This window comes from Rhinoraja longicauda, chromosome 23, assembly GCF_053455715.1.
Source record: "Rhinoraja longicauda isolate Sanriku21f chromosome 23, sRhiLon1.1, whole genome shotgun sequence".
NCBI classification, from domain to species: Eukaryota; Metazoa; Chordata; class Chondrichthyes; order Rajiformes; family Arhynchobatidae; genus Rhinoraja; species Rhinoraja longicauda.
This window is the reverse complement of record NC_135975.1, coordinates 30,524,187-30,550,812: the sequence shown is the minus strand read 5'-3', so window position 1 is coordinate 30,550,812 and position 26,626 is coordinate 30,524,187. Positions and strand designations below refer to the sequence as shown.

At 46.0% G+C, this 26,626-nt stretch overlaps 1 protein-coding gene across 4 annotated transcripts in view; it reads right to left on the bottom strand.

Moving 5' to 3' along the window:
* Positions 1 to 1,026: 1,026 nt before the first annotated feature.
* Positions 1,027 to 26,626, bottom strand: part of LOC144604989 (solute carrier organic anion transporter family member 1C1-like) — a 48,038-nt gene continuing 22,438 nt past the window's right edge. For all 4 annotated transcript variants that reach the window (XM_078419982.1, XM_078419983.1, XM_078419981.1 and 1 more), the window contains 7 exons: positions 25,791 to 25,955; positions 22,298 to 22,493; positions 17,061 to 17,226; positions 15,572 to 15,750; positions 11,981 to 12,045; positions 4,795 to 4,912; positions 1,027 to 4,129 (listed from right to left, as the gene is read on the bottom strand). In XM_078419982.1, coding sequence (XP_078276108.1) covers positions 3,904 to 4,129; positions 4,795 to 4,912; positions 11,981 to 12,045; positions 15,572 to 15,750; positions 17,061 to 17,226; positions 22,298 to 22,493; positions 25,791 to 25,955 — 1,115 coding nt within the window. In that variant the 3' untranslated portion in view covers positions 1,027 to 3,903. The remainder of the gene's footprint in view (positions 4,130 to 4,794; positions 4,913 to 11,980; positions 12,046 to 15,571; positions 15,751 to 17,060; positions 17,227 to 22,297; positions 22,494 to 25,790; positions 25,956 to 26,626) is intronic.

The window sequence follows — 26,626 nt, the reverse complement described above, 5'->3', positions numbered from 1 at the left end:
GCGTATTCCACCGCCTCTTGATTTCCCCGTTGTCTCCGTTTCGCTGCCTCTGCGTAGTTGAAAACCAGCCAGTTGCAGCGCATTGTCGGGGGTCGACTCACACAGCCAGGTCTCGGTGAAGCACAGTGGGACGGCTCGAGAGAAGTCCCTGTTTGTTTGGCACAGGAGTTGCAGTTCGTCCACTTTGTTGTTGAGAGAACGTAGGAACGCAAGGAATATCCTGGGAGCGGTGTGCGTAATCCTCGTTGCCAGAGTCGGACGAGTGCTCCAGAGCGCTTCCCCCGGGTCCTCCTATGTCTCTCGGCCTTGGACATCACCACAGCCCCGCCGACAAGTATGTCCAAATAACCCAGCGAGTGAGAGAAACCCCGAACAATGTTTGGAAGAACCGAATGTCTGATGTCAATGAGTTCCTCTCTCGTGAAAGTAATCTTTGTGGGATTTCCATGGACGACGCAAATGAACAAAACACAGACAAAACAGCAAGGAGCAGTACACCATGGCAGCCGTCGTCCGCACCATCTTAGCTCTTAGTGTGTATGTGAAAATGTGTGTAAGTATATATTTATATATATATATATATATACACATATAAAACGCTACATTTTTCTCATAATTTTTTTTTCTTCAGAAATACAGCGTGGAAACAGAACCTTTGGCCCACCGTGTCCACACCGACCGTCGTTGACCCTTTCACACTAGTTCTACGTTATCCCACTTTCTCGTCCACTCCCTACACACTAGGGGCAATTTACAAAGGGCCAATTAACATACAAACCCGCATGTCTTTGGGATGAGGGAGGAAACCGGAGCACCCGGAGGAAACTTATGGAGAGAACGTGCAAACTCCACACCGTTAGCACCCGAGGTCAGGATCGAACCCCAGTCTCTTGACATGTGAGGCAGCTGCTGCACCATGCCTTTACTGTGTTTCTGTCACAAGGGTTTTTCAATGCCGAATGACTATAAGAAAAGAGGCAGCACAAAGATTTCAGAGAAAATATTTTTATTTTTGAATTACGAATAGATATATATTTAAAACAAAAGATTTCAGGCAATGTCGCCACATGCTCCATTTTAGTTTGTCTGGCAAAAGGCGGATGGCGGATTGTAAGTGTTACAAACTTAGATATAGATGCAGAGAAATCAAAGATTAAAAGCTTGGTGACAACACAAAGTGTGGGAGTGACTCAGCAGGCCAGGCAGCATCTGTGAAGGGAATGGACAGGCGACGTTTTGGGTTGGGACCCTTCTGCAGACTGAGTGGGGGGGGGGGGGAGGAGAGAAAGGTGGAAGAGAACTGGGGTGAGACAGGTGTTGGTGGAAACAGAGGTGCAGATGCTGCTTTAAAAAAATGGCACAAATTGCTGGAATAACTCAGCGGGTCAGGCAGCGTCTCTGGGGAACATGGATAGGCCATGTTTCAGGTCGGGACCCTTCTTCAGACTCACCTTCAGTGATAGGTGGATACAGGTCGGGGGGAGGGGTGATGAGTAGACAAAGGCTGGCGATGAAAAGGAGACAAAAGGGTGTCGGATAAGGGAAAGTGAGGAACACTGTGTTTTGCTCAAGATTCCAGCATCTGCAGTTCCTTGTGTCTTCATTAAACGCACAGATATCCACTTAAGCAACCCAGTACCCTGGATTTCATGCCCAATAACCTGCCACAACTGATTTGATGAAAAAATAGTTGATTAACCACAGACCATGTCTGCAGTGACCACAGAGAATATACACAATCTCTATCCAAGGTCCATCAGAGGCAAGAAAAGGCATTAAAAAGACTCATTTCAGATCTATCCAATTGTGAAACATTAGCGCAATTGAGGACAGAGTTTAAGCACATGGACACAACAGGCCAAGGTGAAACAAAAACAAAGTTGCTGGAAACACTCAGACAATATCTGTGAAAAGAAAAGAGCGTTAATTTGGTTTAGTCTGGTTTAGGGATACAGCACGGAAACAAGCCCTTCGGCCCAACAAGATTGCACCGACCAGCGATCCCTGCACATCAACACAAGCCTACACACAGTAGGGACAATTTACACTTATACCAAGTGTACAAACCCAAGCCAATTAACTTACAAACCTGTACATCTTTGGAGTGCGGGAGGAAACGGAAGATCTCAGAGAAAACCCACACGGTCACGGGGAGAACGTACCAACTCTGTACAGAGAGCACCCATAGTCGGGAAGGCAGCAATTCTTCAGCTGTGCCACTGTGCCGCCCAGTTAATGCTTTAGCGTAGATCCTTCATTAAAATCTCTTCACCACACAGGTCAGTGGCAAATCTATCACCAGTTTTGTACCAAGTTCATTACGGTACAAAAGGGGCAGCCATTTTGATAGGAGCCCCTATCAAAACTGGTGATAGATGTGACTGAAAGGGTGCAACCTGTTTTCAACACATGGGAGGTCAAATGTAAGAGGGAAGTATACAGTTTATGGCAAGATCTTTAACTGCATTGATGTACAGAGGCATCTTGGGATCCAAGTCCAACTCAAGTAGATTAGCAGAGAGCATGTGCCATGGTTGCCTTCATCGTTTAGTATAAGGGTCAGGAAGTCATGATGCAGCTTTATAGGATATTGGTTCGACCGCATTTAGAGCAATGCGTGCAGTTCTGGTTGCCCCGTTGCAGAAAGGATGTGGAGGCTTTGCGGAGGAGGTTTACCAGAATGGTGCCTGGATTAGATCGATTAGCTATAAGGAGAGGTTGGATAAACTTGGATTGCTTTCCCTGGAATGTTGGAGGTTGAGTGAGGGGAGACCTTCCTACATAGGAGTATATAAAATTATAAGAGGGGTAGGTAGGGTAGACAGTCAGAATCTTTTTTTCAGGGTAGAAATGTTAAAGACTAGTGGGCATAGTTTTAAGGTGGTAATGCAGGGTCGTTTTGTCTTCCACAAAGAGTGTAAAAACCTAGTACCAGGTTTGGTGGTGGAGGCCGATATGATGGTGGTGTTTAAGGTGCATTTGGATAAGCACATGGATATGCATGGGATGGAGGGATACCGATCATATGCATGCAGAGATTAATTTAACTTGGCATTATGTTTGGCACGGACATTGTGGGTTGAAGGGCCTGCCCCTCTGCTGCACTGTTCTACGTTCTATATTCACCCGAGTTCAGGCATTTCATAGTAATTGAATCATCGAGTCATTCAGCACGGAAACAAGCCCTTCGGCCAAACTTGCTATGCCAACCAACATGTCCAAGCTACACTAATCCCATCTGCCTGCATTTGGCCCATATCCCTCTAAACCTTTCCTATCCATATACCTGTCCAAATGCCTTTTAAATGTTGTCATAGTATCTGCCTTAACTACCTGCTCTGACAGCTCATTCCATAAACCCACCACCCTCCGAAAAAGTGAAAAAGTTGCCCTTCAGGTTCCTATTAAATCTCCCCCCCCCACACCTTAAACCTACGTCCTCTGATTCTTGATTCCCCCACCTCATCTGCGAAAAAATATACATTTCTGCTCACTTTTACAACAATTCCTCTCAGAAAAATATCTCCCACAAAAAAATCTCCTGCAAATATCCTACTTGTCACAGACAGCTTCACTGTCTCCCATGTTTTTATTTAAAAGAAGATTGATTTGTACGGGTGTGAGGGGTTATGGGGAGAAAGCAGGAGAATGGGGATAGGAGGGAGAGATAGATCAGCCGCGATTGAATGGCAGAATAGACTTGATGGGCCAAATGGCCTAATTCTGCTCCTACCACTTATGAAGAGTTATCGAGATATTCCATATAATTCTTGGAGTCTTAAAACATAAATTATTTCAATTTTACAATTAGCAAAAATAAAAACTAGTAAACATTTGCCTTCTAAAATGTTTAACTTGAAAACTACTCATAACTTTGTTTTTACACACTTGGGATTTATGATTTCAGACGTGAGATTCGCTCTCTGGGTGACTGGTCTTTACTTTGGTTGTAATATCTCCATCCTCAGGCCCACAGTCCTTGTCCTGCATGGGTACAACGTCATTGTCACCTTTGGGTGCTGCGTGCTTGTCTTTGGCTTGATATTGTTTCTTTAGTAACACCAGAACGTGAAAGAACACAAGTATGCCCAATCCACGTAAACCTGCCTGTAGTCCCAGGAAGATGTGCCTGTTGGGAATGGGATAGGAAAGAACGTGTAAAAAAGTTATACCAAGCAAACAAGCTACAGTTAGAGTCATAGAGTCATACAACGCGGAAACAGGCCCGTCGGCCCACCGAGTCCGCGCCGACCAGCGATCCCCGTATATTAACGCTATTCTACACACACTAGGAACGATTTACAATTACAACAAGCCAATTAGCCTACAAGCCTGTATGCTTTTGGGTTGTAGGGGGAAGCCGGAGCACCCTGAGAAAACCCACGCAGGTCACAGGGAGAACATACAAACTCCACATGGACAGCACCCGTAGTCAGGATCGAACCCGGGTCTCAGGCGCCGTGAGGCAGCAATTCTACCATCTGCGCCACTATGCCACCGCCTCACAGCGCCTGAGACGCGGGTTCCATCCTGATCTCGGGGGCTACTTGTGTGTGGAGTTTGCTCGTCCTCCCTGTGACCGCGTGCGTTTCTTCAGGTGCTCCGGTTTCATCCCACATACCAAAGACGTGCGGGTTTGTAGGCTAATCTGCCCTCTGTAAATTACCCCTAGTGTGTAAGGAGTGGATGAGAAAGTGGGAAAACATAGAACTAGTGTGATGGTCGACGTGGACTCGGTGGGCCGAAGGGCCTGTTTCCATGCTCTATCTCTCAACTAAACTGAAAACATCTTACCTGAAAGCATTAGAGTCGTAAATCCTGCATGCTCCCCTTCCACCACATCTCTTTTCCCCCCACTTAAGGCACGCTTTATCTATTAAAGCTCCAAAGTAAATTGGAGCAGGAATTCCAGCTGGAACAGCAAAACATTATTAATATGATTTTTCCATTTCAAAATTCAACTTTATTCAGAATAAAAAGTATATTCAAAACAAAAAACTGTGCAAAGCTCTTCATGGATATACATTCAATAGTGTCATACTCAGTAGTGTCTGCACCTACCTAATAAAACTCCCTTGCCACTCATATGACTCCCTGGGGTGATATCCCTTCCCTTGTTTGAGGGATGTCCCCACTGGACTCTGCCCCTCAATGTCCAGCAACAGCAGAACCCTAGACTGTGGTCCTCCCCCTCAGAGCCTTGGCGTTGGCTGCACCATGCTTCAGTGCGTCCCTCAGCACGTACTCCTGCAGTCTGGAGTGGGCCAGTCAGCAACATTCCCTGATGAACATCTCACTCTATGGAAGACCAACAAGGTTCGGGCAGACCAAAGACGGTTGATGGTCTTCCAGCAGCACTCATCAGTGCTGGAAGGTGGCACATTGGAGCTGATGCCTCACAGCGCCAGAGACCCGGGTTCGATCCTGACCTGACCCCGGGTGCTGTCTGTGTTTGGAGCTTGCACATTCTCCCTGTGACCGCGTGGGTTTCCTCCCACATTCCAAAAGCGTGCAGGTTTGGCTTCGGTAAAATTGCCCCTGGTGTGAAGGGACCAGATGAGAAAGTGGGAGAAACTAGAACGGGTGATCTCACCAACTTCTACAGAAGCACTGTACAATGCATTTTATCAGGATGCATCACAGCTTGGTTTGGGAACAGCTCCATCCAAGACCGCAAGAAATTGCAGCAAATAGTGAGCACAGCTCAGACCATCACACAAACCAACCTCCCTTCCATTGACACCATTTATACCTCACACTGCCACGACAAGGCCAGCAGCATAATTAAGGACCCTCAGACAAGGACCCTTGGTGACCCTCAGACCATCTTTGATTGGACTTTGCTGGCTTTACCATGCACTAAACGTTACTCCCTTAACATGTATCGCTACACCGTAAATGGCTCGGTTGTAATCATGTATTGTCTTCCCGCTGACTGGTTAGCACGCAACAATAGCTTTTCACTGTACCTCGGTACACATCACAATAAACTAAACTATAAATTAATCGATGGTCGGCGCGGCCTCGGCGGACTTAAGGGCCTGTTTCCTCGCTGTGTCTCTAAACTCTAAACTTGAAGTCCATCTCACAAGTTATAGGAGTAGAATTAGGCCAGTCGGCCTATCGAGTCTACTCCACCATTCAATCATGGCTGTCTCTTAATCCCATTTTCCTGCCTTCTCCCCATAACCATTGACACCCGTTCTAATCAAGAATTTGTCAATCTCTGCCTTAAAAATATCCACTGACTTGGCCTCCACAGCCCTCTGTGGCAGTGAGTTCCACAATTAACTACCTTCTGACTAAAGAAGTCCCTCCTCACCTCCTTTCTAAAAGAGTGCCCTATAACTCTGAGGCTATGACCTCTGGTCCTAGACTCCCACCAGTGGAAACATCCTTTTCACATCCACTATCTATGCCTTTCATTATTCAGTAACTTTCAATGAATTCTCTGCCTCAGAAGGCAGTGGAGGCCAATTCTCTGGATGCTTTCAAGAGCGAGTTAGATGGAGCTCTTAATGATAGCGGAATCAGGGGATATGGGGAGAAGGCGGGAACAGGGTACTGATTGTGGATGATCAGCCATGACCATGGTGAATGGCGGTGCTGGCTCGAAGGGCCGAATGGCCTACTCCTGCACCTATTGTCTATTGAGGGCCCCCCCTCAACCTTCTAAACTCCAGTGAGTACAAGCCCAGTGCTGTCAAGCGCTCATCATACACTAACCCACTCATTCCTGGAATCATTCTTGTAAACCTCCTCTGGACCCTCTCCAGAGCCAGCACATCCTTCCTCAGGTGTGGGGCCTCAAAGCACTGTCCATGGGAAGACCCCATACATCGAAGAGCCCTGCATCACGGAGCTGTGCTGGATGAACCCGTGACAAAGACCTTTCCATCATTGTCCAGACCACCGTTGTAGATCCATACTTTGCGAAGAGGTGGGCAACGCTCTCCCCTCCACAGCAGCCGTCCCGAGGGCAGTGCGCACACTTACTCATGCTACAACCATTTCCACAATTATGTTACATTGCATCAATCATGCATCCCCATTATCCCTCCGCTGTCAGGTCGATGTTATGTTTAGAAGCGCATTTAAAATATATTAAGCGAGGATAGCCGGAGGCTGGAAAATATTATTTCCATGGCTCGTTTGTATTTACCTAACGGAATATCTTGCGCTTAAACATAATTGTTTAGCACAACACGGGAAATATGGACAGTGAGCCATTTAAGATCCGCTCCAACGACCTTGTAAAATACAGCCACGTACTGTACTTCCTGTTACTGCACACAGATTACCTTGTTGAGAAATAATGGTATCTATGCTCCAGGGCATTCTCGTTTAACTTACAGAAATAGCGCAGAAACTGGCCCTTCGGCCCATCGAGTCCGCGCCGACCAACGATCCCCGCACACTAACACTATCCTACATACAATAGGGACAATTTACAATTTTACCAAGCCAATTAACCTACAAACCTATATCTCTTTGGAGTATGGGTGGAAACCAGAGCACACAGAGAAAACCCACGCAGGTCACGTGGAGAACACACAAACTCCGTAAAGACAGCACCCGTAGTCAGGATCGAACCTGGGTCTCTGGCGCTGTAAGGTAGCAACACTACCAGCTGCGCCACCATGCTGCCCTTCTTGATCTTGATCTCTAAGAGGGAACAGGGATGGATGTATGCTTCACACAGAAGGTGGTGGGTACATGGAACAAGCTGCCAGAGGAAGTAGTTGAGGCAGGCACCATAACAAAATCTTGAAGATACTTGGACAGGTACATGGATGGGAAAGGTTTACAAGGGACTAGACCAAGTGGACCTATTGGGCCCAAACCTCTCCTGCATTGGTGCAGCACCCTCTCCTCCCCACATCCCCTTCCCGCCTTCCCCTTCCCCCATTCCACCCCCCTCAACCTCCCTCCCTCCCTCCCTCTCCCCCTCCCCCCTCGGAGATAGATTTAAACTTTAAAATGTGAATAACTTAAAAAATATAACATCGATTTCAATTAAACTTCTTCTATTAGCACCAAAGGGATGACGGTGAGTAAGGTGGCCCAAAAATTGTCGTGCTATCATGTACCATTTTGGCTGTAGTTCAGGAACAAACAAACAAACAAGAGTTTTAGTATATAGACTATAGGCCGTAAGCAGGCAGGTGGGACCAGTGTAGAGAGGGCATTTTGGTCGGCTTGGGCATGTTGGGCCAAAGGCCCATTTCTGTGCTGTATGACTCTTTCTCTTTCTATCTCATTTAAACTTTGCCCCATTTACCTAACTTGACTAATCTTCTGGAATTCTTTGAGGATGTAACTAGGAAATTTGACAGGGGAGAGCCGGTGGATGTGGTGTACCTCGACTTTCAGAAAGCCTTCGACAAGGTCCCACATAGGGGATTACTGGGCAAAATTAGAGCACATGGTATTAGAGGTAGGGCACTGACATGGATAGAAAATTGGTTGACAGATAGAAAGCAAAGAGTGGGGATAAATAGGTCCCTTTCAGAATGGCAGGCAGTAACTAGTGGGGTACCGCAAGGCTCGGTGCTGGGACCGCAGCTATTTACAATATACATTAATGACTTGGATGAAGGGATTAAAAGTACCATTAGCAAAGTTGCAGATGATACAAAGCTGGGTGGTAGTGTGGACTGTGAGGAAGATGCTATGAGGTTGCAGGGTGACTTGGACAGGTTGTGTGAGTGGGCGGATGCATGGCAGATGCAGTTTAATGTGGATAAGTGTGAGGTTATCCACTTTGGTGGTAAGAATAGGAAGGCAGAGTATTATCTGAATGGTGTCAAGTTTGGAAAAGGGGACGTACAACGAGATCTTGGTGTCCTAGTGCATCAGTCACTGAAAGGAAGCATGCAGGTACAGCAGGCAGTGAAGAAAGCCAATGGAATGTTGGCCTTCATAACAAGAGGAGTTGAGTATAGGAGCAAAGAGGTCCTTCTGCAGTTGTACAGGGCCCTAGTGAGACTGCACCTGGAGTACTGTGTGCAGTTTTGGTCTCCAAATTTGAGGAAGGATATTCTTGCTATTGAGGGCGTGCAGCGTAGGTTCACTAGGTTAATTCCCGGAATGGCGGGACTGTCATATGTTGAAAGACTGGAGCGACTAGGCTTGTATACACTGGAATTTAGAAGGATGAGAGGGGATCTTATCGAAATGTATAAGATTATTAAGGGGCTGGACACGTTAGAGGCAGGAAACATGTTCCCAATGTTGGGGGAGTCCAGAACAATGGGGCCACAGTTTAAGAACAAGGGGCCATTTAGAACTGAGATGAGGAAAAACTTTTTCAGTCAGAGAGTTGTGAATCTGTGGAATTCTCTGCCCCAGAAGGCAGTGGAGGCCAATTCTCTGAATGTATTTAAGAGAGAGCTAGATAGAGCTCTTAAGGATAGCAGAGTCAGGGGGTATGGGGAGAAGGCAGGAACAGGGTACTGATTGAGAATGATCAGCCATGATCACATTGAATGGCGGTGCTGGCTCGAAGGGCCGAATGGCCTACTCCTGCACCTATTGTCTATTTGCTATTGTCTATTGTCTAAAATATTCAAGATTGCTTGGAGGTCTTTGACAACTGGCTAGCATTGAAAGATTATCAGCTGAGAGTGGAGACTCGGGATATACTGTCTGAGATCTTCTAACCACGTGGACTATCAGTTCTATAGACCATCAATTCCATTGATCATTTACCATATTTACCATTCTGCTTATGCCCTGTTGTTGAAAAATTTGGAAATATTTATATATCTATATACAGTGCTTTCAGAAAGTATTCAAACCCCTTCACTTTTTCCACATTTTGTTACGTTACAGCCATATTTTAAAATGGATGAAATTCATTTTTTTAAATCATCAATCTCCACACAATACCCCGTAATAAAAAAATGAAAACAGATGTTTAGAATTTTTTGCAAAGTAATTAAAAAGAAATAACTGAAACATCACATTTACATAAGTATTCAGACCCTTTACTCAGTACTTTGTTGAGGCACCTTTGGCAGCGATTACAACCTAAAGTCTTCTTGGGTATGACACTACAAGCTTGGCACACCTGTATTTGGGTAATTTCTCCCATTCTTCTCTGCAGATCCTCTCAAGCTCTGTCAGGTTGGATGGGGAGCGTCGATACACAGCTATTTCCAGGTCCCTCCAGAGATGTTCGATTGGGTTCAATTCCGGGCTCTGACTGGGCCACTCAAGGACATTCACAGACTTGTCATGAAGCCATTCATGTGTTGTCTTGGCTGTGTGCTTAGGGTCGTTGTCCTGTTTGGAAGGTGCACCTCCGCCCCAGTCTGAGGTCCAGAACATTCTGGAGCAGGTTTTCATCAAGGATCTCTCTGTACTTTGCTCCGTTCATCTTTCCCTCGATCCTGACTAGTCTCCCAGTTCCTGCCACTGAAAAAATCCTCACAGCATGATGCTGCCACCACCATGCTTCATCCTAGGTATGGTGCCAGGTTTCCTCCAGATGTGACGCTTGGCATTCAGGCCAAAAAGTTCAATCTTGGTTTCATCAGACCAGAGAATCTTGTTTCTCATGGTCTGAGAGTCCTTTAGGGGCCTTTGGGCAAATTCCAAGTGGGCTGTCATGTGCCTTTTACTGAGGAGTGGCTTCTGTCTGGCCACTCTACCGTAAAGGCCTGATTGGTGGAGCGCTGCAGATATAGTTGTCTTCTGGAAGGTTCTCCCATCTCCTTAGAGGAACTCTGGAGCTCTGTCAGAGTGACCATCGGCTTCTTGGTCACCTCCCTGACCAAGGGCCTTCTTCCCCAATTGCTCAGTTTGGCCGGGCGGCCAACTCTATGAAGAGTCCTGGTGGTTCCAAAGTTCTTCCATTTAAAAATGACAGAGGCTACTGTGCTTTTCAGGACCTGCGATGCTGCAGAAATTGTTTTATAACCTTCCCCAGATCTGTGTCTCGACACAATCCTGTCTCGGAGGTCTACGGACAATTCCTTCATCTTCATGGCTTGGTTTTTGCTCTGACATGTACTGTCAATGGTGGGACCTTATATAGACAGGTGTGTGCCTTTCCAAATCATGCCCAATCAATTTAATTTACCATTGATGGACTCCAATTAAGTTGTAGAAACGTCTCAAGGATAGTCAATGGAAACAGGATGAACCTAAGCTCAATTTTGAGTGTCATAGCAAAGGGTCTGAATACTTATATAAATGTGATATTTCAGTTATTTCTTTTTAATTACTTTGCAAAAATTTCTAAACGCCTGTTTTCGCTTTTTTATTATGGGGTATTGTGTGTAGATTGATGATTAAAACAATGAATTTAATCCATTTTAAAATAAGGCTGTAACGAAACAAAATGTGGAAAAAGTGAAGGGGTCTGAATACTTTCTGAATGCACTATATATATATATATATATATATATATATATATATATATATATATATATATATATATATACACACACACACACATCTATATACTAAAATTCTCATTTGTTTGTTTGTGATTGAACTACAGCCAAAATGGTACACGATAGCGCGACAATTTTAGGCCCACCTTACTTACCGTCACTGCTTTAATGGTAATGCAAGTAGTTATATTGAAATCGGTGTTATATTTTAAAAGTTATTCACATTTTAAAGTTTAAATCTATCTCCTAGGGAGGGAGGAGGGAGGGGGGGGGGGTGGAGGGGGTGGAGGGAGGATGGAGGATAAGGGGTTGAGGAGGATGGAGTGGGGGGAGGGGAAGGAGAGGGGGGTGGAGAGAGGGGTGAAGGGAGGGAGGATAAGGGTGTTGAGGGGGATGGAGGGGAGGGGGAGGGGAGGGGGAGGGGAGGGGGGAGGGCGAGGGAGGGGAGGAGGGAGGGGGTGGAGGGGAATGGGTGGGGAGGGGGAGGGGGGGGAGGAGAGGGTGCTGCACCAAGAGGGTCCACTTGGTCTAGTATATATAACATATATATATCAAGAAAGTAAAGTAAAGTGACTCACCGAGTGTTCTTACTATCAAGGTTTGTACACCTATTGCGAACGACTTCAGTTCTGGCTCATTGCACCTAATGATGAACAAAGACATTGCTGTCAATGTCAAGAAAACAAGAACAAGTGTGTGCTACCTTGGCGACCAACTTTTCATACGGTCATAAGATCATAAGTGGCAGGAGTTAGGCCATTCGACCCATCAAGTCTACTCTGCCATTCAATCATGGCTGATCTATCTCTCCCTCCTAACCCCTTCTGCCTTCTCCCCATAACATCTGATCAAGAATCTATCTACCTCTGCCTTAAAAATATCCACTGACTTGGTCTCCACAACCGTCTGTGGCAAAGAATTCCACAGATTCATCACCCTCTGACTAAATAAATTTCTCCTCATCTCCTTCATTAATTAAAAGAATGTCCTTTAATTCTGAGGCGATGACCTCTAGTATTGACTCTCCCACTAGTGGAAACATCCTTTCCACATCCACTCTATCCAAGCATTTCACTATTCTGTATGTTTCAATGAGGTCCCACCTCATTCTTCTAAACTCCAGCAAGTACAGGCCCTGTGCCGACAAACATTCATCATCGATTAACTAACTCATTCCTGGGATCATTCTTGTAAACCTCCTCTGGACCCTCTCCAGAGCCAGCACATTCTTCCTCAGAAATGGTGCCCAAAACTGCTCATAATGTCACCTTACCAACGCCATATGGAGCCTCAACATTACATCCCTGTTTTTGTATACAAGCCCTCTTGAAATAAATGCTAGCATTGAGTTTGCTTTCTTTACTACCGATTCGACTTGTAGATTAACTTTTTGCGAATCCTGCACCAGCACTCCCAAGTTCCTTTGCACCTCTGATTTCTGAATTTTCACCCCATTTAGAAAATAATCTATGGCTTTATTCCTCCTACCAAAATGCACGACTGCACACTTTGCGACACCATATCCCATCTGTCACTTCTCTGCCCATTCTCCCAACCTGTCCAAGTCCTTCTGCAGAGTCCCTGCTTTCTCTACACTACCTGCCCCTCCACCTATTTTCGTATCTTTGCCACAAAGCTTTCAATCCCCTCATCCAAATTAGTGTTCCCCCATCATGCTTCCAAACTCTTGATCCTTTTCCTTTCAGGCAGCTGAGCAGAAATGGATATCGCAGCAATTACCCACATTACGATAATTTAATAGAGTTATATTCTGGTTAATCCAGGGGAAGAACATACTACACTCAGCGACCAACTACACCTCTTCAGCAATACATTTTGTGAAGCCGGGCAGAAGTGGAGGGTTGGATTATATCCACATTCAGATATTAGATTCCAGTTAACTCAGAGAAAACCTAATATTGGTCAGTATCCAATCTACTTTAAAATTTACATTCAATCGTCTGGAAACAGGAAGTTCAAAATTCTACAGTTCTGAAAAATATATCCTGCAATCTTTCAGCTAAACTTTACATTCAGGCTAGATTTTCCTGTCTTTCTGGCAGGCAAACTATTTACAAGAACACTAGGAGCTGGTTAAGGAGCAAGCCTCCACTAGAGGGCGATCCTGAGATACCAGCAATCTCGTTGGAGAACCTCGGACTCTAATTAGACTTCACTGGACATGGTCTTGCACTAAACGTTATTGTCTTTATCCTGTATCTGTACACTGTGGACGGCTCGATTGCAATTATTTATAGTCTTTCCACTCACTGGATAGCACGCAACAAAAAGCTTTTCACTGTTCTTCGGTGCACATCAGAACAAACTAAACTAAACTGGGAATCTTGAGCAAAACACAAAGTTCTGGAGGAACTCAGCGGGTCAGATAGCATCTATCTTTTTTCCCCAGGGTGAAAGTGTCAAATATTAGAGGCCTAGTTTAGAGGTGAATGGAGGGATCAGCTACAATGTTGTAAGAAAGAACTTCAGATGCTGGTTTACACCCTAGATAGACACAAAGTGCTGGTGTTACTCAGCAGGTCCGGCAGCATCTCTGGAGAAATGGAATAGGTGACGTTTCGGGTTACTCCAGCATTTTGTGTCTAGCTACAATGTTGGATGGGCTTGGATTGTTTTCTCTGGAGCATCATAGACTCAGGGGAGACCTGATAGTATATAAAATCATGAGAAGCATAGATCGGGTGGAGAGTCTGAATCTCTTTTTTCCCCAGGGTGGAAATGTCAAAGGCTAGAGGGCATGGCTTTAAGGTCAGAAGGGCAAAGTTTAAAGGAGATGTGTAGGCTTTTTTTTTTTTAACACAGAGGGTGGTGGGTGTCTGGAACGTGCTGCCAGGGGTGGCGGTGGAGGCAGATACAATAGTGGCGTTTGAGACTTATGGATGGGCACATGGATAAGCAGGGAATAGGGGGATATGGATCATGTGCAGGCAGAGGGGACTAGTTTATCTAGGCATCACTTTTAGCACAGACATTGAGGGCCAAAGGGCCTGTTCCTATACAGTACTGTTGTACAATCTAAAGGTAACGGTGTTTATTTCCACAGACTGGATGATTATTTTCAGGTTCCCAGCACCCTAGAATTGAGCTTAAGCAATGAAAGTTTTTGCGCTTCAGTAAGTTTAACGAAGTATCCAAGATAACTGGGGCAAACGATAGACACGGGGAACTGCAGGTGCTGGAATATTGAGCAAAAAGTACAAAGTGCTGGAGGAACTCAGCGGGTCAGGGAACATCTGTGGAGTACATGGATAGGCGACGTTTTGAGTCGGGACCCTTCTTCAGTCTTGATCTGAAACGTCACCTATCCATGTTCTCCCAGAGGTGTTGCCTGAACCGCTGAGTTACTCCAGTGCTTTGTGGCTTATTATAGATTGGATAGTTAGCATGACCAATTTTTCCTCAACAAAGAAGCCAATTACAGTGCATTACAGTGGAGACTGTAAAAAACGGGGCATATAAAACATTGTTGCCATCATTTTGCCATTGCCATCGAATGATAGTAACACTTTTGGTTGTGGACTCCACCTTTCATTGGTCATCGGTGCCGGTTCTGATTTGGTCTGAACCTTTTCATGTCTCTAGTTTCCCTCCCTCCTGACTCTCAGTCTGAAGAAGGGTCTCGCTCGACCTGAAACGTCACCCATTCCTTTTCTCCAGAGATGCTGCCTGACCCACTGAGTTACTCCAGAATTTTGTGTCTATTTACAGTAACATTTTAATTGGCAGGGCAACCTCACATCCATTCTAACCACGGGCTAAGGTATAATTAGTTTAGTTTAATTTAAAGATACAATGTGGAAACAGGCCCTTTGGCCCACCGAGTCCGCATCAACCAGCGATCCCCGCACATTAGCACTATCCTACACACACCGGGGACATTTATACCAAGCCAATTTTACATTTAGACCAACCCTACAAACTATTATTAGCCTACAAACCTGTACATCTTTGGAGCATCCAAAGAAAACCCACGCAGGCCAAGGGGAGAATGTACAAACTCCGTACGGACAGCACCCGTAGTCAGGATCGAACCCGAGTCTCTTGCGCTGTAAGGCAGCAACTCTACCGCTGCGCCACAGTGCCGCTATCAGTTGGCACCAGAATCTGAAGCAGGGAGCAAGACTCCCAAGTTAAAAGCAGGTCCTTACCTGAGTAAAATCATGTAGCCAGGGACACCTCCGAAGGAATAGAAGAACGCACTGAGTACCGTCACTGCCAGGTAGTAAGGGAATATTTGTTCACAGTCTTCTGCATTGGCGCACTGCCCCAGAAACGCGGAAGAATTGGTGGATTTCAGAGCAGATATGCAGCTGCAGTTATGGAACTCCTGAACAGAAAAGAAACAGCCAAATTCATGGATGGGAGTCATTCCCAAGGAGAATATAACATTCCCCGCCATGCCTTGGGATTGAGATGCAAGTGGGGGATGTGGGAATGTAGTCTTCTCTGAGCTGTAAGTTACAGTTATTCCATGGCAAATTGCTGAGAATTGTCGATGACAGACCAGACTACCCACCATTGACTCGGTGATACGTTATTCAATGATACTTTATTGCCACATGTACCTAGGTACAATTAAATGCTTTGTTTTGAGTACAACCCAGTCAAGTCGTACAGGAGACCTCACCTGGGCTAGAGTTGCCACGTTTCTGACACTGGCAAAAATGACAAAAGTTAATCAACCAGTTTTATCTTCTCGTAGCGGCGATCTGGGCCTCCCGCCACACATGGCCATAGGCGCCCCCCCCACCGTGTCCCCGACCCTCTTGTGTTGCTCTTGGCAGTGCGGGTCTCTCTACACTGCCTCGGCAAAGCAGCCAACACGACCAAAGTCTTGTCCCACCCCGGCCATTCCTTCTCCTATCCACTCCCATCCGGCACAAGGCACAGTAGCTTGAAAGTGCGCACCACCAGGCTCAGGAACAGCTTCCCTCCCAGCCTGTTATCAGGCTTCTGAACGGCCCTTCCTTCAGCCAGTGTGCTGTCTGATTCACCTCTACCCCATTGTGGAGTTGGACTTTGTCTATTGAACTAATGCGCCACAATGCTGAGAACTGGGGCTGTAAGGCAGCTACTCTACCCCTGCACCCCACACGTTAGAGGCAGGAAACATGTTCCCAATGTTGGGGGAGGTCCAGAACCAGGGGCCACAGTTTAAGAATAAGGGGTAGGCCATTTAGAACTGAGATGAGGAAAAACTTTTTCAGTCAGAGAGTTGTGAATCTGTGGAATTCTCTGCCTCAGAAGGCAGTGGAGGCCAATTCTCTGAATGCATTCAAGAGAGAGCTAGATAGAGCTCTTAAGGATAGCGGAGTCAGGGGGTATGGGGAGAAGGCAGGAACGGGGTACTGATTGAGAATGATCAGCCATGATCACATTGAATGGCGGTGCTGGCTCAAAGGGCCGAATGGCCTCCTCCTGCTCCTATTGTCTATTGTGCCACCCTGCGGAGGGCACTGCCACAGTGCAGAGGAAGGAGGAGGAATGTGGGACGAGGGTACTTCACTGTAATTAGAACAAGTTGCCCACAGGAAGGGTGAAGATCAACACACTTTGCGTCAAATGGCTTGTTTTGTGACTGCTCTCTATTTCCGAAGATGGGCCATTCGTCGCAACAGGAAAGATAAAAGCTCTTACTGTATTTTTCCCTACTCCCGAAGACGTCTTGCACCCAGCGAGGCAAGGAGAAACGTACATGATGCCGTTATCGGCACAAACGGGCTCCCACTGTGACCCTGAGCAGGAGCATCTGTCGTTGCAGTCATGGTACAGACCGCTTCCTTCAAAGGAGATCTGGGGGTTGCTGGGAAACAATGCAATGGTGTTAGAATCATAGTCAACTAGGAAACAGGGCCTTCAACACCGACCAACATGTGCCATCTACACCCGCCTGCTGACTTTTGGCCCATATCCTTCTAAACCTGTCCTCTCCATGTACCTGTCTAAATGTTTCTTAAACATTGCAATAGTACCTGCCTCAACAACCTCCTTCTTGTTCCATACACCCACCGCCCTTTGTCTAAAAAAGTTACCCCTCAACTTCCTCTTAAATCTTTTCCCCCTCACTTTAAACCTATGCCTTCTGCTTCTCGATTCTCCTACTCTGGGCAAGAGACTCTGTGTATTTACTCAATCTAATCCTCTCATGATTTTGTCCACCTCTCACACCTCATCCTCCTGCGCTCCAAGGAACGGAGTCACCTCTCCCTGTAGCTCAGGCCCTCGAGTGCTGGCAAAATCCTCAAGAATCTTCTCTGTACCTTTTCCAGCTTGACGACATCCTTCCTATAACATGGTAACCAAAACTGAACACAATACTCCAAATGTGGCCCCACTGATGTCCCATATACCTGTAACATTACCTCCCAACTTCTACACTACATTGAAAGAGTAATTTTGAGCGTCCTAACCACAGTTCTTTCTCCATCCTCTTTACCAGATTTGTAGGATGTGGAGGCTTTGCATAGGGTGCAGAAGAGGTTTACCAGAATGCTGCCTGGATTAGGGGGGGGGGGGGTTTAGCTACAGATTGGACAGACTTGGATTCTTTTCTCTGGAGCATCGGAGGTTGAGGGGAGACCTGATACGAGTATATAAGATTATGAGAGGCACAGATAGGGTAGACAGTCAGAAACTATTTCCCCCAGGGTAGAAATGCCAAAGACTAGAGGGCATAGCTTGAAGGTGAGAGTGGTACAGTTTAAAGGGGGGGAAATTGTTTGATACACAGGGAGTGTGAGTGTTTGGAATGCACTGCCAGGGATGGTGGTGGAGGCAGGTATGATTTAAGAAGCTTTTACATAAGCGTATGGATATCCAAGCAGGCAGAGGAGATCAGTTTAATGTGGCATTATGTTCAGCATGAACATCGTGGGGTTAAGGGCCTGTGCATGTCCATTGCTTTTCTATGTACAATGTAAGACATGCCAAGAGTTTTACAAATTTTGCTCACTCTTTCCACTGCTTTGATGTTAAGTCCCTCCATTATAATGAGGATCATTCTCCAACTTGGGAACTTTGCCTCTGGTTATCTTCGTGAAGGAATGATGCAAGAGGCAGGTGGCTTATTCATCGCTTGGCAAAAGCAAAGGGATCCAAACTGCTGGGTCGGCACACAAAACAGGAGGACTAATTCGTCAGCAAACATCTATCAAACAATAGATGCACCCTTGGAAAGTATAGACAATAGACAATAGGGTGCAGGAGGAGGCCATTCGGCCCTTCGAGCCAGCACCGCCATTCAATGTGATCATGGCTGATCATTCTCAATCAGTACCCCGTTCCTGCCTTCTCCCCATACCCCCTGACTCCGCTATCCTTAAGAACTCTATCTAGCTCTCTCTTGAATGCATTCAGAGAATTGGCCTCCACTGCCTTCTGAGGCAGAGAATTCCACAGATTCACAACTCTCTGACTGAAAAAGTTTTTCCTCATCTCAGTTCTAAATGGCCTACCCCTTATTCTTAAACTGTGGCCCCTGGTTCTGGACTCCCCCAACATTGGGAACATGTTTCCTGCCTCTAACGTGTCCAACCCCTTAATAATCTTATACGTTTCGATAAGATCTCCTCTCATCCTTCTAAATTCCAGTGTATACAAGCCGAGTCGCTCCAGTCTTTCAACATATGACAGTCCCGCCATTCTGGGAATTAACCTAGTGAACCTACGCTGCACGCCCTCAATAGCAATATACTGTCGGCTTGCATCGCAGCTTGGTTTGGGAACAGCTCTGTCTCAGACCGTGAGTAAATGCAGGGAGTTGTGGTTGTATCCCAGTCCATCACACAGACCAGACTCCCCATCATCGACTCCATCTACACCTCACGCTGCCTCGGGAAAGCAGCCAACACAATCAAAGACGTCTCACCCCAGCCATTCCTCTTCTCCTTGCCCCCGTCGGGCAGAAGGTACAGAAGCTTGAAAGGGCGCACCACCAGACTCAGGAACAGCTTCTTCCCCTCTGCCATCAGGCTTCTGAATGGTCCTTCTAAAAGCTAAGGATTCACCTCTACCCCATTGCGGACATTGGACTTTGTCTCTGGAGCTGGTGCACTACAATGCTGAGAACTATATTCTGCACTCTGATTTTTCCTTTCACTCTATCTATTGTACGAGTCTTATGATTATATTTATTTATAGTAATTATCTGATTGGATTGCATAGAAAGCAAAACAAAGGTTTTCACTCTACCTTAGGACATGTGACAATAATAAACCTCAAATCTATACCTACAATGCTGAGAACTATATTCTGCACTCTGCAACTTCCCCTTTGCTCTACCTCTTGTACTTGAGTTTGGCTTGATTGTATCTTTGTATGGTATTATGCAGAGTAAGAATTGTCTGATCTGTTTGGATTGCATGCAAAACAAAGAGTTAAGTTTAGAGATAGAGTGAGGAAGCAGCCCCTTCAGCTCACCAAGTCCACACCCAACAGCAATCACCCGTTCACTAGTTCTATCCTACACACTAGGGACAATTTCCAGAAGCCAATTAACTTACAAACCTTTCCTCTTCAGCCAGTAGCCAGTGGTTCTGGCTGAAGAGGAAAGACCCCATCTGGTCTCCCAAATAAGCCGGCTTGGCTGATGCAGAGGGGGTGGTTCTGGGACGACAGAATGCACTGCTGAGACTACTGGAGACGTCGTGGGTCCAATCAGTGAAACGTCGATGAAAGTAGGTGCCCACTTGATAACCCCAATGACGTGTCTGCCTAACCTTTCTCGACATCGGAGGAACATAGGTTGAGTGCATAAGCCTCCCATCACCACCGGGAGCAAGTTGACATTTGGCACTTTGGATTTCTAACATCTTGTCCTGTGTATTTGGAAACATGTCTTTGCTATAAGGGAGCAAACCAGAGCACCCGGAGAAAACCCACGAGGTCTCAGGGATAATGTGCAAACTCCAAACACAGACAAGCACCCGTAGGCAGGATCGAACCCGGGTCTCTGGCGCTGTGAGGCAACAACTCTACCGCCAGGCCACCGTGCCGCCCTTGTCACTGTATCTGGAACCATGTGACAGTAATAAACCTAAACCTAAATCTGTAAGTAGCAAAGGTACTAGAGTAACAAGATGGTCCACTCCGTTGAAATTGCCTATACTGAAGTGTAGTACGCAAAGGAGCGGATATTTTTTCATTCTTTTCATTCTATATTGGTGTAATAAAATGTGGTGCATACATACCTACACTGATACAGAAGTGCTAGCTTTAGACATGAATAATGTACGTTGCTGCCATAGTTTAGTTTTGAATTTAACATATAATTGAGGGGGTCTGTGCAATACAGTGCTAACCCTCACTTTCGTGAAACATGAGTTACACGATCCTTGCCCACAACCCTACAACCTGTAAAAATGTCATATTTATATTCAACCGATAAGTTGGTCAAATAACATAGGCACCTTCTTTTTTTTGTGATTTATGGATTTTTCAAATGTGAATATCTCGTAACGACACATTTGTGGGTAAGCAGTATATTGCACTAACGCCCTTCAATTTTACATCATTCAAAAATGAAGTTCATAAACAAGGATAACACTTTTTATTTCTGGCATTCATGGTAAGATTGACATCATTTTGTGCGCGGGATATACAGGGTTGCACTGTTTCGCATATCAGCTAACCAATGAAACAATCAGGTCCTGATTTATACCAGCTCCTCACCTTCCCCCACCCCCCTTTGTCTGAAGATGGGTCCCGACCTGAAACATCACCCATCCTTTTTCTCCAGAGATGCTGCCTGACCCGGTGATTTACTCCAACACTGTGTCTATTTGAATTGGATTCATGCTTCTGTGCCACGTCAGGCAGCATTGGTCATTTTAGTGGCTGTCAATGGTTTTTAACTAATCAATTCACCAATTGAAATGTTCTTGGCTCTAAGTATTAAGTTAAATGTCTTTTCAATTATATTGTGGATACAGTAGAGTTCTATTGTTTGCAAATGCCTAATCTCTGCTTCCATGACTTTTTAAAATAAAACAAAAAGAGATACAGATCGTGGAGGTGAAATTAAAGTTAACAGATAAAACAAAGAAGAACAGTTCTTTAAATATGATCAATTGACCTGATACAGACAGAGTGGATCTCTGGTGCAAATATTCAATCAGTAACATCCAAAGTTTAAAGAACACGAAGCAGCAACTCTTCAAGAATTTGTCATAAATATCAACTAACAACTTATCCAAGAAGTTGAACAAAAATAATTGTTTGCAAACATTTTACATACGAAGAGATCACAGAGAGTTGTGAGCACTGCCCAGTCTAGCACACAGAATCTGCCTACAATTTTTAAAAAACATTTGCCCAGCCAATTAACCTACATATCTGTACATCTTTGGAGTGTGGGAGGAAACCGGAGATCTCGGAGAAAACCCACGCAGGTCACGGGGAGAACGTACAAACTCCGGGCGGGCGGGCGGCACGGTGGCGCAGCGGTAGAGTTGCCGCCTTACAGCGAACGCAGCGCGGGAGACTCAGGTTCGATCCTGACTACGGGCGCCGTCTGTACGGAGTTTGTACGTTCTCCCCGTGACCTGCGTGGGTTTTCTCCGAGATCTTCGGTTTCCTCCCACACTCCAAAGACGTATAGGTATGTAGGTTAATTGGCTGGGCAAATGTTAAAAAAATAATTGTCCTTAGTGGGTGTAGGATAGTGTTAATGTGCGGGGGATCGCTGGGCGGCGCGGACCCGGTGGGCCGAAGGGCCTGTTTCTGCGCTGTATCTCTAAATCTCAAAAATCTAAATCTAAAAATGGCGCTCAAATTTACTGAAATTTACCCATGCCCTACTACGGTTTTCAGAGTCGAGTGGTCCATCTTGGTACTCTAGTATCTTTGCTAAGTAGCGCCAGTAAATGATGACTTACCCCTCGTAAGAGACGGTTAAGCCGGCCACACGGGAATTATCGCAGCCCATTCCAAAGTAGCAGAGAGACAGCAGCCAACCCAGGAGCGTGCAACCTACAGAGAACTTTGCCGCCTGAACAACATTCAGCTTGAACCTCTTCATCACCAAACCACCCAAGAAAAGGCCAAGGCACACAGCCGGGATGTTTATGAGCCCTGCGAGAACAAACGGGAATGAATCATACAAACTGCATCAGATTACATGACTAGAGTTTAGAGTTTAGAGATGGGGGCGGCACAGTGGTGCAGCAGTAGAGTTGCTGCCTTACAGCTCCAGAGATACAGGTTCAACCCTGACTATGAGTGCTGCTTGTACAGAGTTTGTACATTTTCCCTGTGACCAAGTGGGCTTTCTCCAGGTGCTCTGGTTTCCTCCCACGCTCCAACGACATACAGATTTGTAGATTAATTGGCTTCTGTAAAATTGCACATTTTCACCAATGTGTGAAGGATAGTGCCCATGTACGGGATCATCGCTGGTCAGTGCGGACTCCGTGGACTGAAGGGCCTGTTTCTGCGCGGTGTCCCAATGTTGGGGGAGTCCAGAACCAGGGGCCACAGTTTAAGAATAAGGGGTAGGCCATTTAGAACGGAGATGAGGAAAAACCTTTTTCAGTCAGAGAGTTGTAAATCTGTGGAATTCACTGCCTCAGAAGGCAGTGAAGGCCAAGTCTCTGAATGAATTCAAGAGAGAGCTAGATAGAGCTTTTAAGGATAGCGGAGTCAGGGGGTATGGGGAGAAGGCGGGAACGGGGTACTGATTGAGAATGATCAGCCATGATCACATTGAATGGTAGTGCTGGCTCAAAGGGCTGAATGGCCTACTCCTGCACCTATTGTCTATTGTCTATTGTCTCTAATGTCCAAAGCCTTAAGTCTAAAGATACAGCATGAAAACAGGTCCTTCAGCCCACCAAGTCCGCACCGACCATTGGTCACTTGTTCACACTAGTTCTACGTTATCCCACTTTCTCATCCACTCCCTGCACACCAGGGGCAATTTACAGGGGCCAATTAATTGACAAACCCGCATGTCTTTGGAATGTGGGAGGAAACTAGAGTATGTGGAGGAATCCCATGTGGTTATTGCGAGAAAATGCAAACTCTACAGCACCCGAGGTCAGGATCGAACCCGGGTCTCTGGTGCTGTGAGGCAGCAGCTCTACCAGATGCGCCACTGTATCACCTTAGTTATAGAAGTTGGGATGTTATGTTACAGTTGTACAACAAGTTGGTGAGGTAGAACATGAAGTATTTCAGAGGGATCGAGGAGTGCAGGTACCCCTTGTGAACGCCTATTTCCTCCCACATCTAAAGACATGCAGCTTTACAGATTGCTGTAAATTGCCCCTTAGTATGCAGGGAGTGGGCGGCACGGTGGTGCAGCGGTAGAGTTGCTGCCTTACAGCGAATGCAGCGCCGGAGACTCAGGTTCGATCCTGACTACGGGCGCCGTCTGTACGGAGTTTGTACGTTCTCCCCGTGACCTGTGTGGGTTTTCTCCGAGATCTTCGGTTTCCTCCCACACTCCAAAGACGTACAGGTATGTAGGTTAATTAGCTGGGTAAAATGTACAAATTGTCCCTAGTGTGTGTAGCTTAGTGTTAATGTGCGGGGATCGCTGGGCGACGCGGACTCGGTGGGCCGAAGGGCCTGTTTCCGCGCTGTATCTCTAAATCTAAACCTAAAAACTAATGAGAACAGACGATCGATCGTTGGTCGGCATGGTCTCGGTGGACCGAAGGGGCTTTATCCATGCTGTATGCCTAAAATTTAAACTAAGGGACCCGACTCGAAACATCACCCACCCATGTTCTCCAGAGATGCTGCCTGACCCGCTGAGTTACTCCAGCACTCTGTGTCTTTATTTTAGAATGTTTTAAATCTTGAATGATGCAGATAGACACGTTCCTTCCACACACCATTCATGGACCGCGCGCTGGTTGGAAGCATCATTTGTTTTGCCTGCATGCTCTCTGCTTTATTTTCCCTGAAAACAGCCACAGGTTTGATCATAATAGATCCAAATAATGTAGCTCAACTCTGCACATATCTGATACTGCACTGACATCTAGTGGCAAGCATTGGTATCAATCTGGAGACCCAGGGAACTGCAGATGTTTCGTTCAGTTTGGTTTATTGTCACGTGTCCTGGGGAACATTGAACAGCTTTTGTTGCGTGCTAACCAGTCAATACATGAGTACAATCGAGCTGTCCACGGATATTGAGCACCATTAAACAGCTACGAAGTGGGTCAGGCAGCTTCTGTGGAGGGAATAGACGGACAATGCTTCAGATCGAGTCGGTTTGAAGAAGTGTCCTGACCCAAAACTTTGCTGTTCCATTCCCTCCACAGAAGCTGCCTGACCCACTGAGTTCCTCCAGCACTTTGTATATTGGTACCAATTTGTTGGGATGGCTTCTGTCAGCTTTGGCCCAATGAGTCCGTGCCGACCACCGATCCCCAAACACTAGTCCTATCCTACACACTAGGGAGCAATTTACAGAAGCCAATTAACCCACAAACCCACACTCCTTTGGGATGTGGGAGGAAACCAGAATACCAGGAGGAAACCCACGTGGTCACTGAGAGAACGTGCAAACTCCATACAGACAGCACCCGAGGTCAGGATCGAACTTGCGTCTCTGGCGCCGTGAGACATTGGCTCTACCAGCTGCGCCACCGTGCAGTCCTTGAACAATCTCTGCTTTACGCTTACATCAGTGCGGGAGATTCAAGAGTAGGAATGTAGGAGCTGTGAAATGAGTGACCTGCATCAATGTAGACGCCAGGAAAAGAAACTGGGGTACCTTGTGTTAATCCTAGAGAAACATTGCCCCACCCCACACACACACAAAAAAACAGCAGCTCATCCAAAGATTTGGAATTCTCGTCTCCTTCAGCCCAGACTCACAATAAATAGCAATATCCATGCAGTATTTCCCAATGGGCTACAAATTAGACATGTGGGGAGAGGTTATGGGGAGAAGGCAGGAGAATGGGGTTAGGAGGGAGAGATAGATCAGCCACGATTGAATGGCAGAGTAGACTCGATGGGCCGAATGGCTTAATTCTACTCCTATCCCTTATGACCTTATGAGAGGACACAGCACTCGAAGCTCAACACTCAGTCCCAACCCACAAAGCAAATGTCTGTCCATTCCGTCCACGGATGCTTCCTGACCCACTGTTGCTCCAGCCCTTTGTGTTTTGCTCCAACCTTAGCCAAGTCTTACCAAGAGGCAGGGTCTGGGGAGGGAATGGATAGGCAAAGGGCTTCGGGTCGGCACCCTTCTTCCGACTGATTGTAGTAGGGAGAGGGGGGAAATCGAGGAATGCAGGCACTCCCTGTAACCATGTAGGTCTCCTCCAGGTGCTCCAGTTTGGAGCACATTTCTCCCATTCAATGTTTGAACTCGTTTATAATACACAGGAAAGTAAAAATACGAACCGATTATGAAGTTGGCCCTTGATGCTGACTGTCCATACTGTTGCTCAATGAACTTGGCTTTGAAGGTCAGCAGGCCAATTAAGGAGTTGATTTGTATGACCATTGACAATAAATATAAGACATAGATTCGGTTAGAAAATAATAATTTCACCGATGTAATAAAGCCTGGAATGACAACAAAAGAAATGCAAGGGTTATTATAACAGGCCTTGGTTTAAACATATTCCATGTATTTTAGTTTAGTTTAGTTTAGTTTAGAGATACAGCGCGGAAACAGGCCCTTCGGCCCACCGAGTCCACACTGACCAACGGGGACATTGGGACAATTTTACATTTTTTACCAAGCCAATTAACCTACAAACCTGTACGTCTTGGAAATGTGGGAAGAAACCGAAGATCTCAGACAGAACCCACATAGGTCACGGGGAGAACGTACAAACTCTGTACAGACAATCACCCGCAGTCAGGATCAAACCTGGGTCTCTGGCGCTGTGAGGCAGTAACTCTACCGCTGCGCCACCGTGTCGCCCGTTCTCAAACGATTGCCTCAAATTTCACTGAAAGGTCCATTTCTGCAGCTTCTGATAGATGATCCAATTCAGCAAAGTGACCTTATGCCCAATGCTCCGTTTCCAAAATGGCATCTTGTTCAGGAAAGGTGCATTAACCAAAACGCAATATAAACCTCCGAGTTTAGAAAATGCGAAGTGATCTAACTCAAACGGTACAAGATTCTCTGGGGGCTGGACTGAGTCGATGCAGAGTTGATGTTTTTTTCCCATGTTTGGGCTGTCTAAAACCACACATCACAAAACAAAAGGGTCAGCCACCCAGAA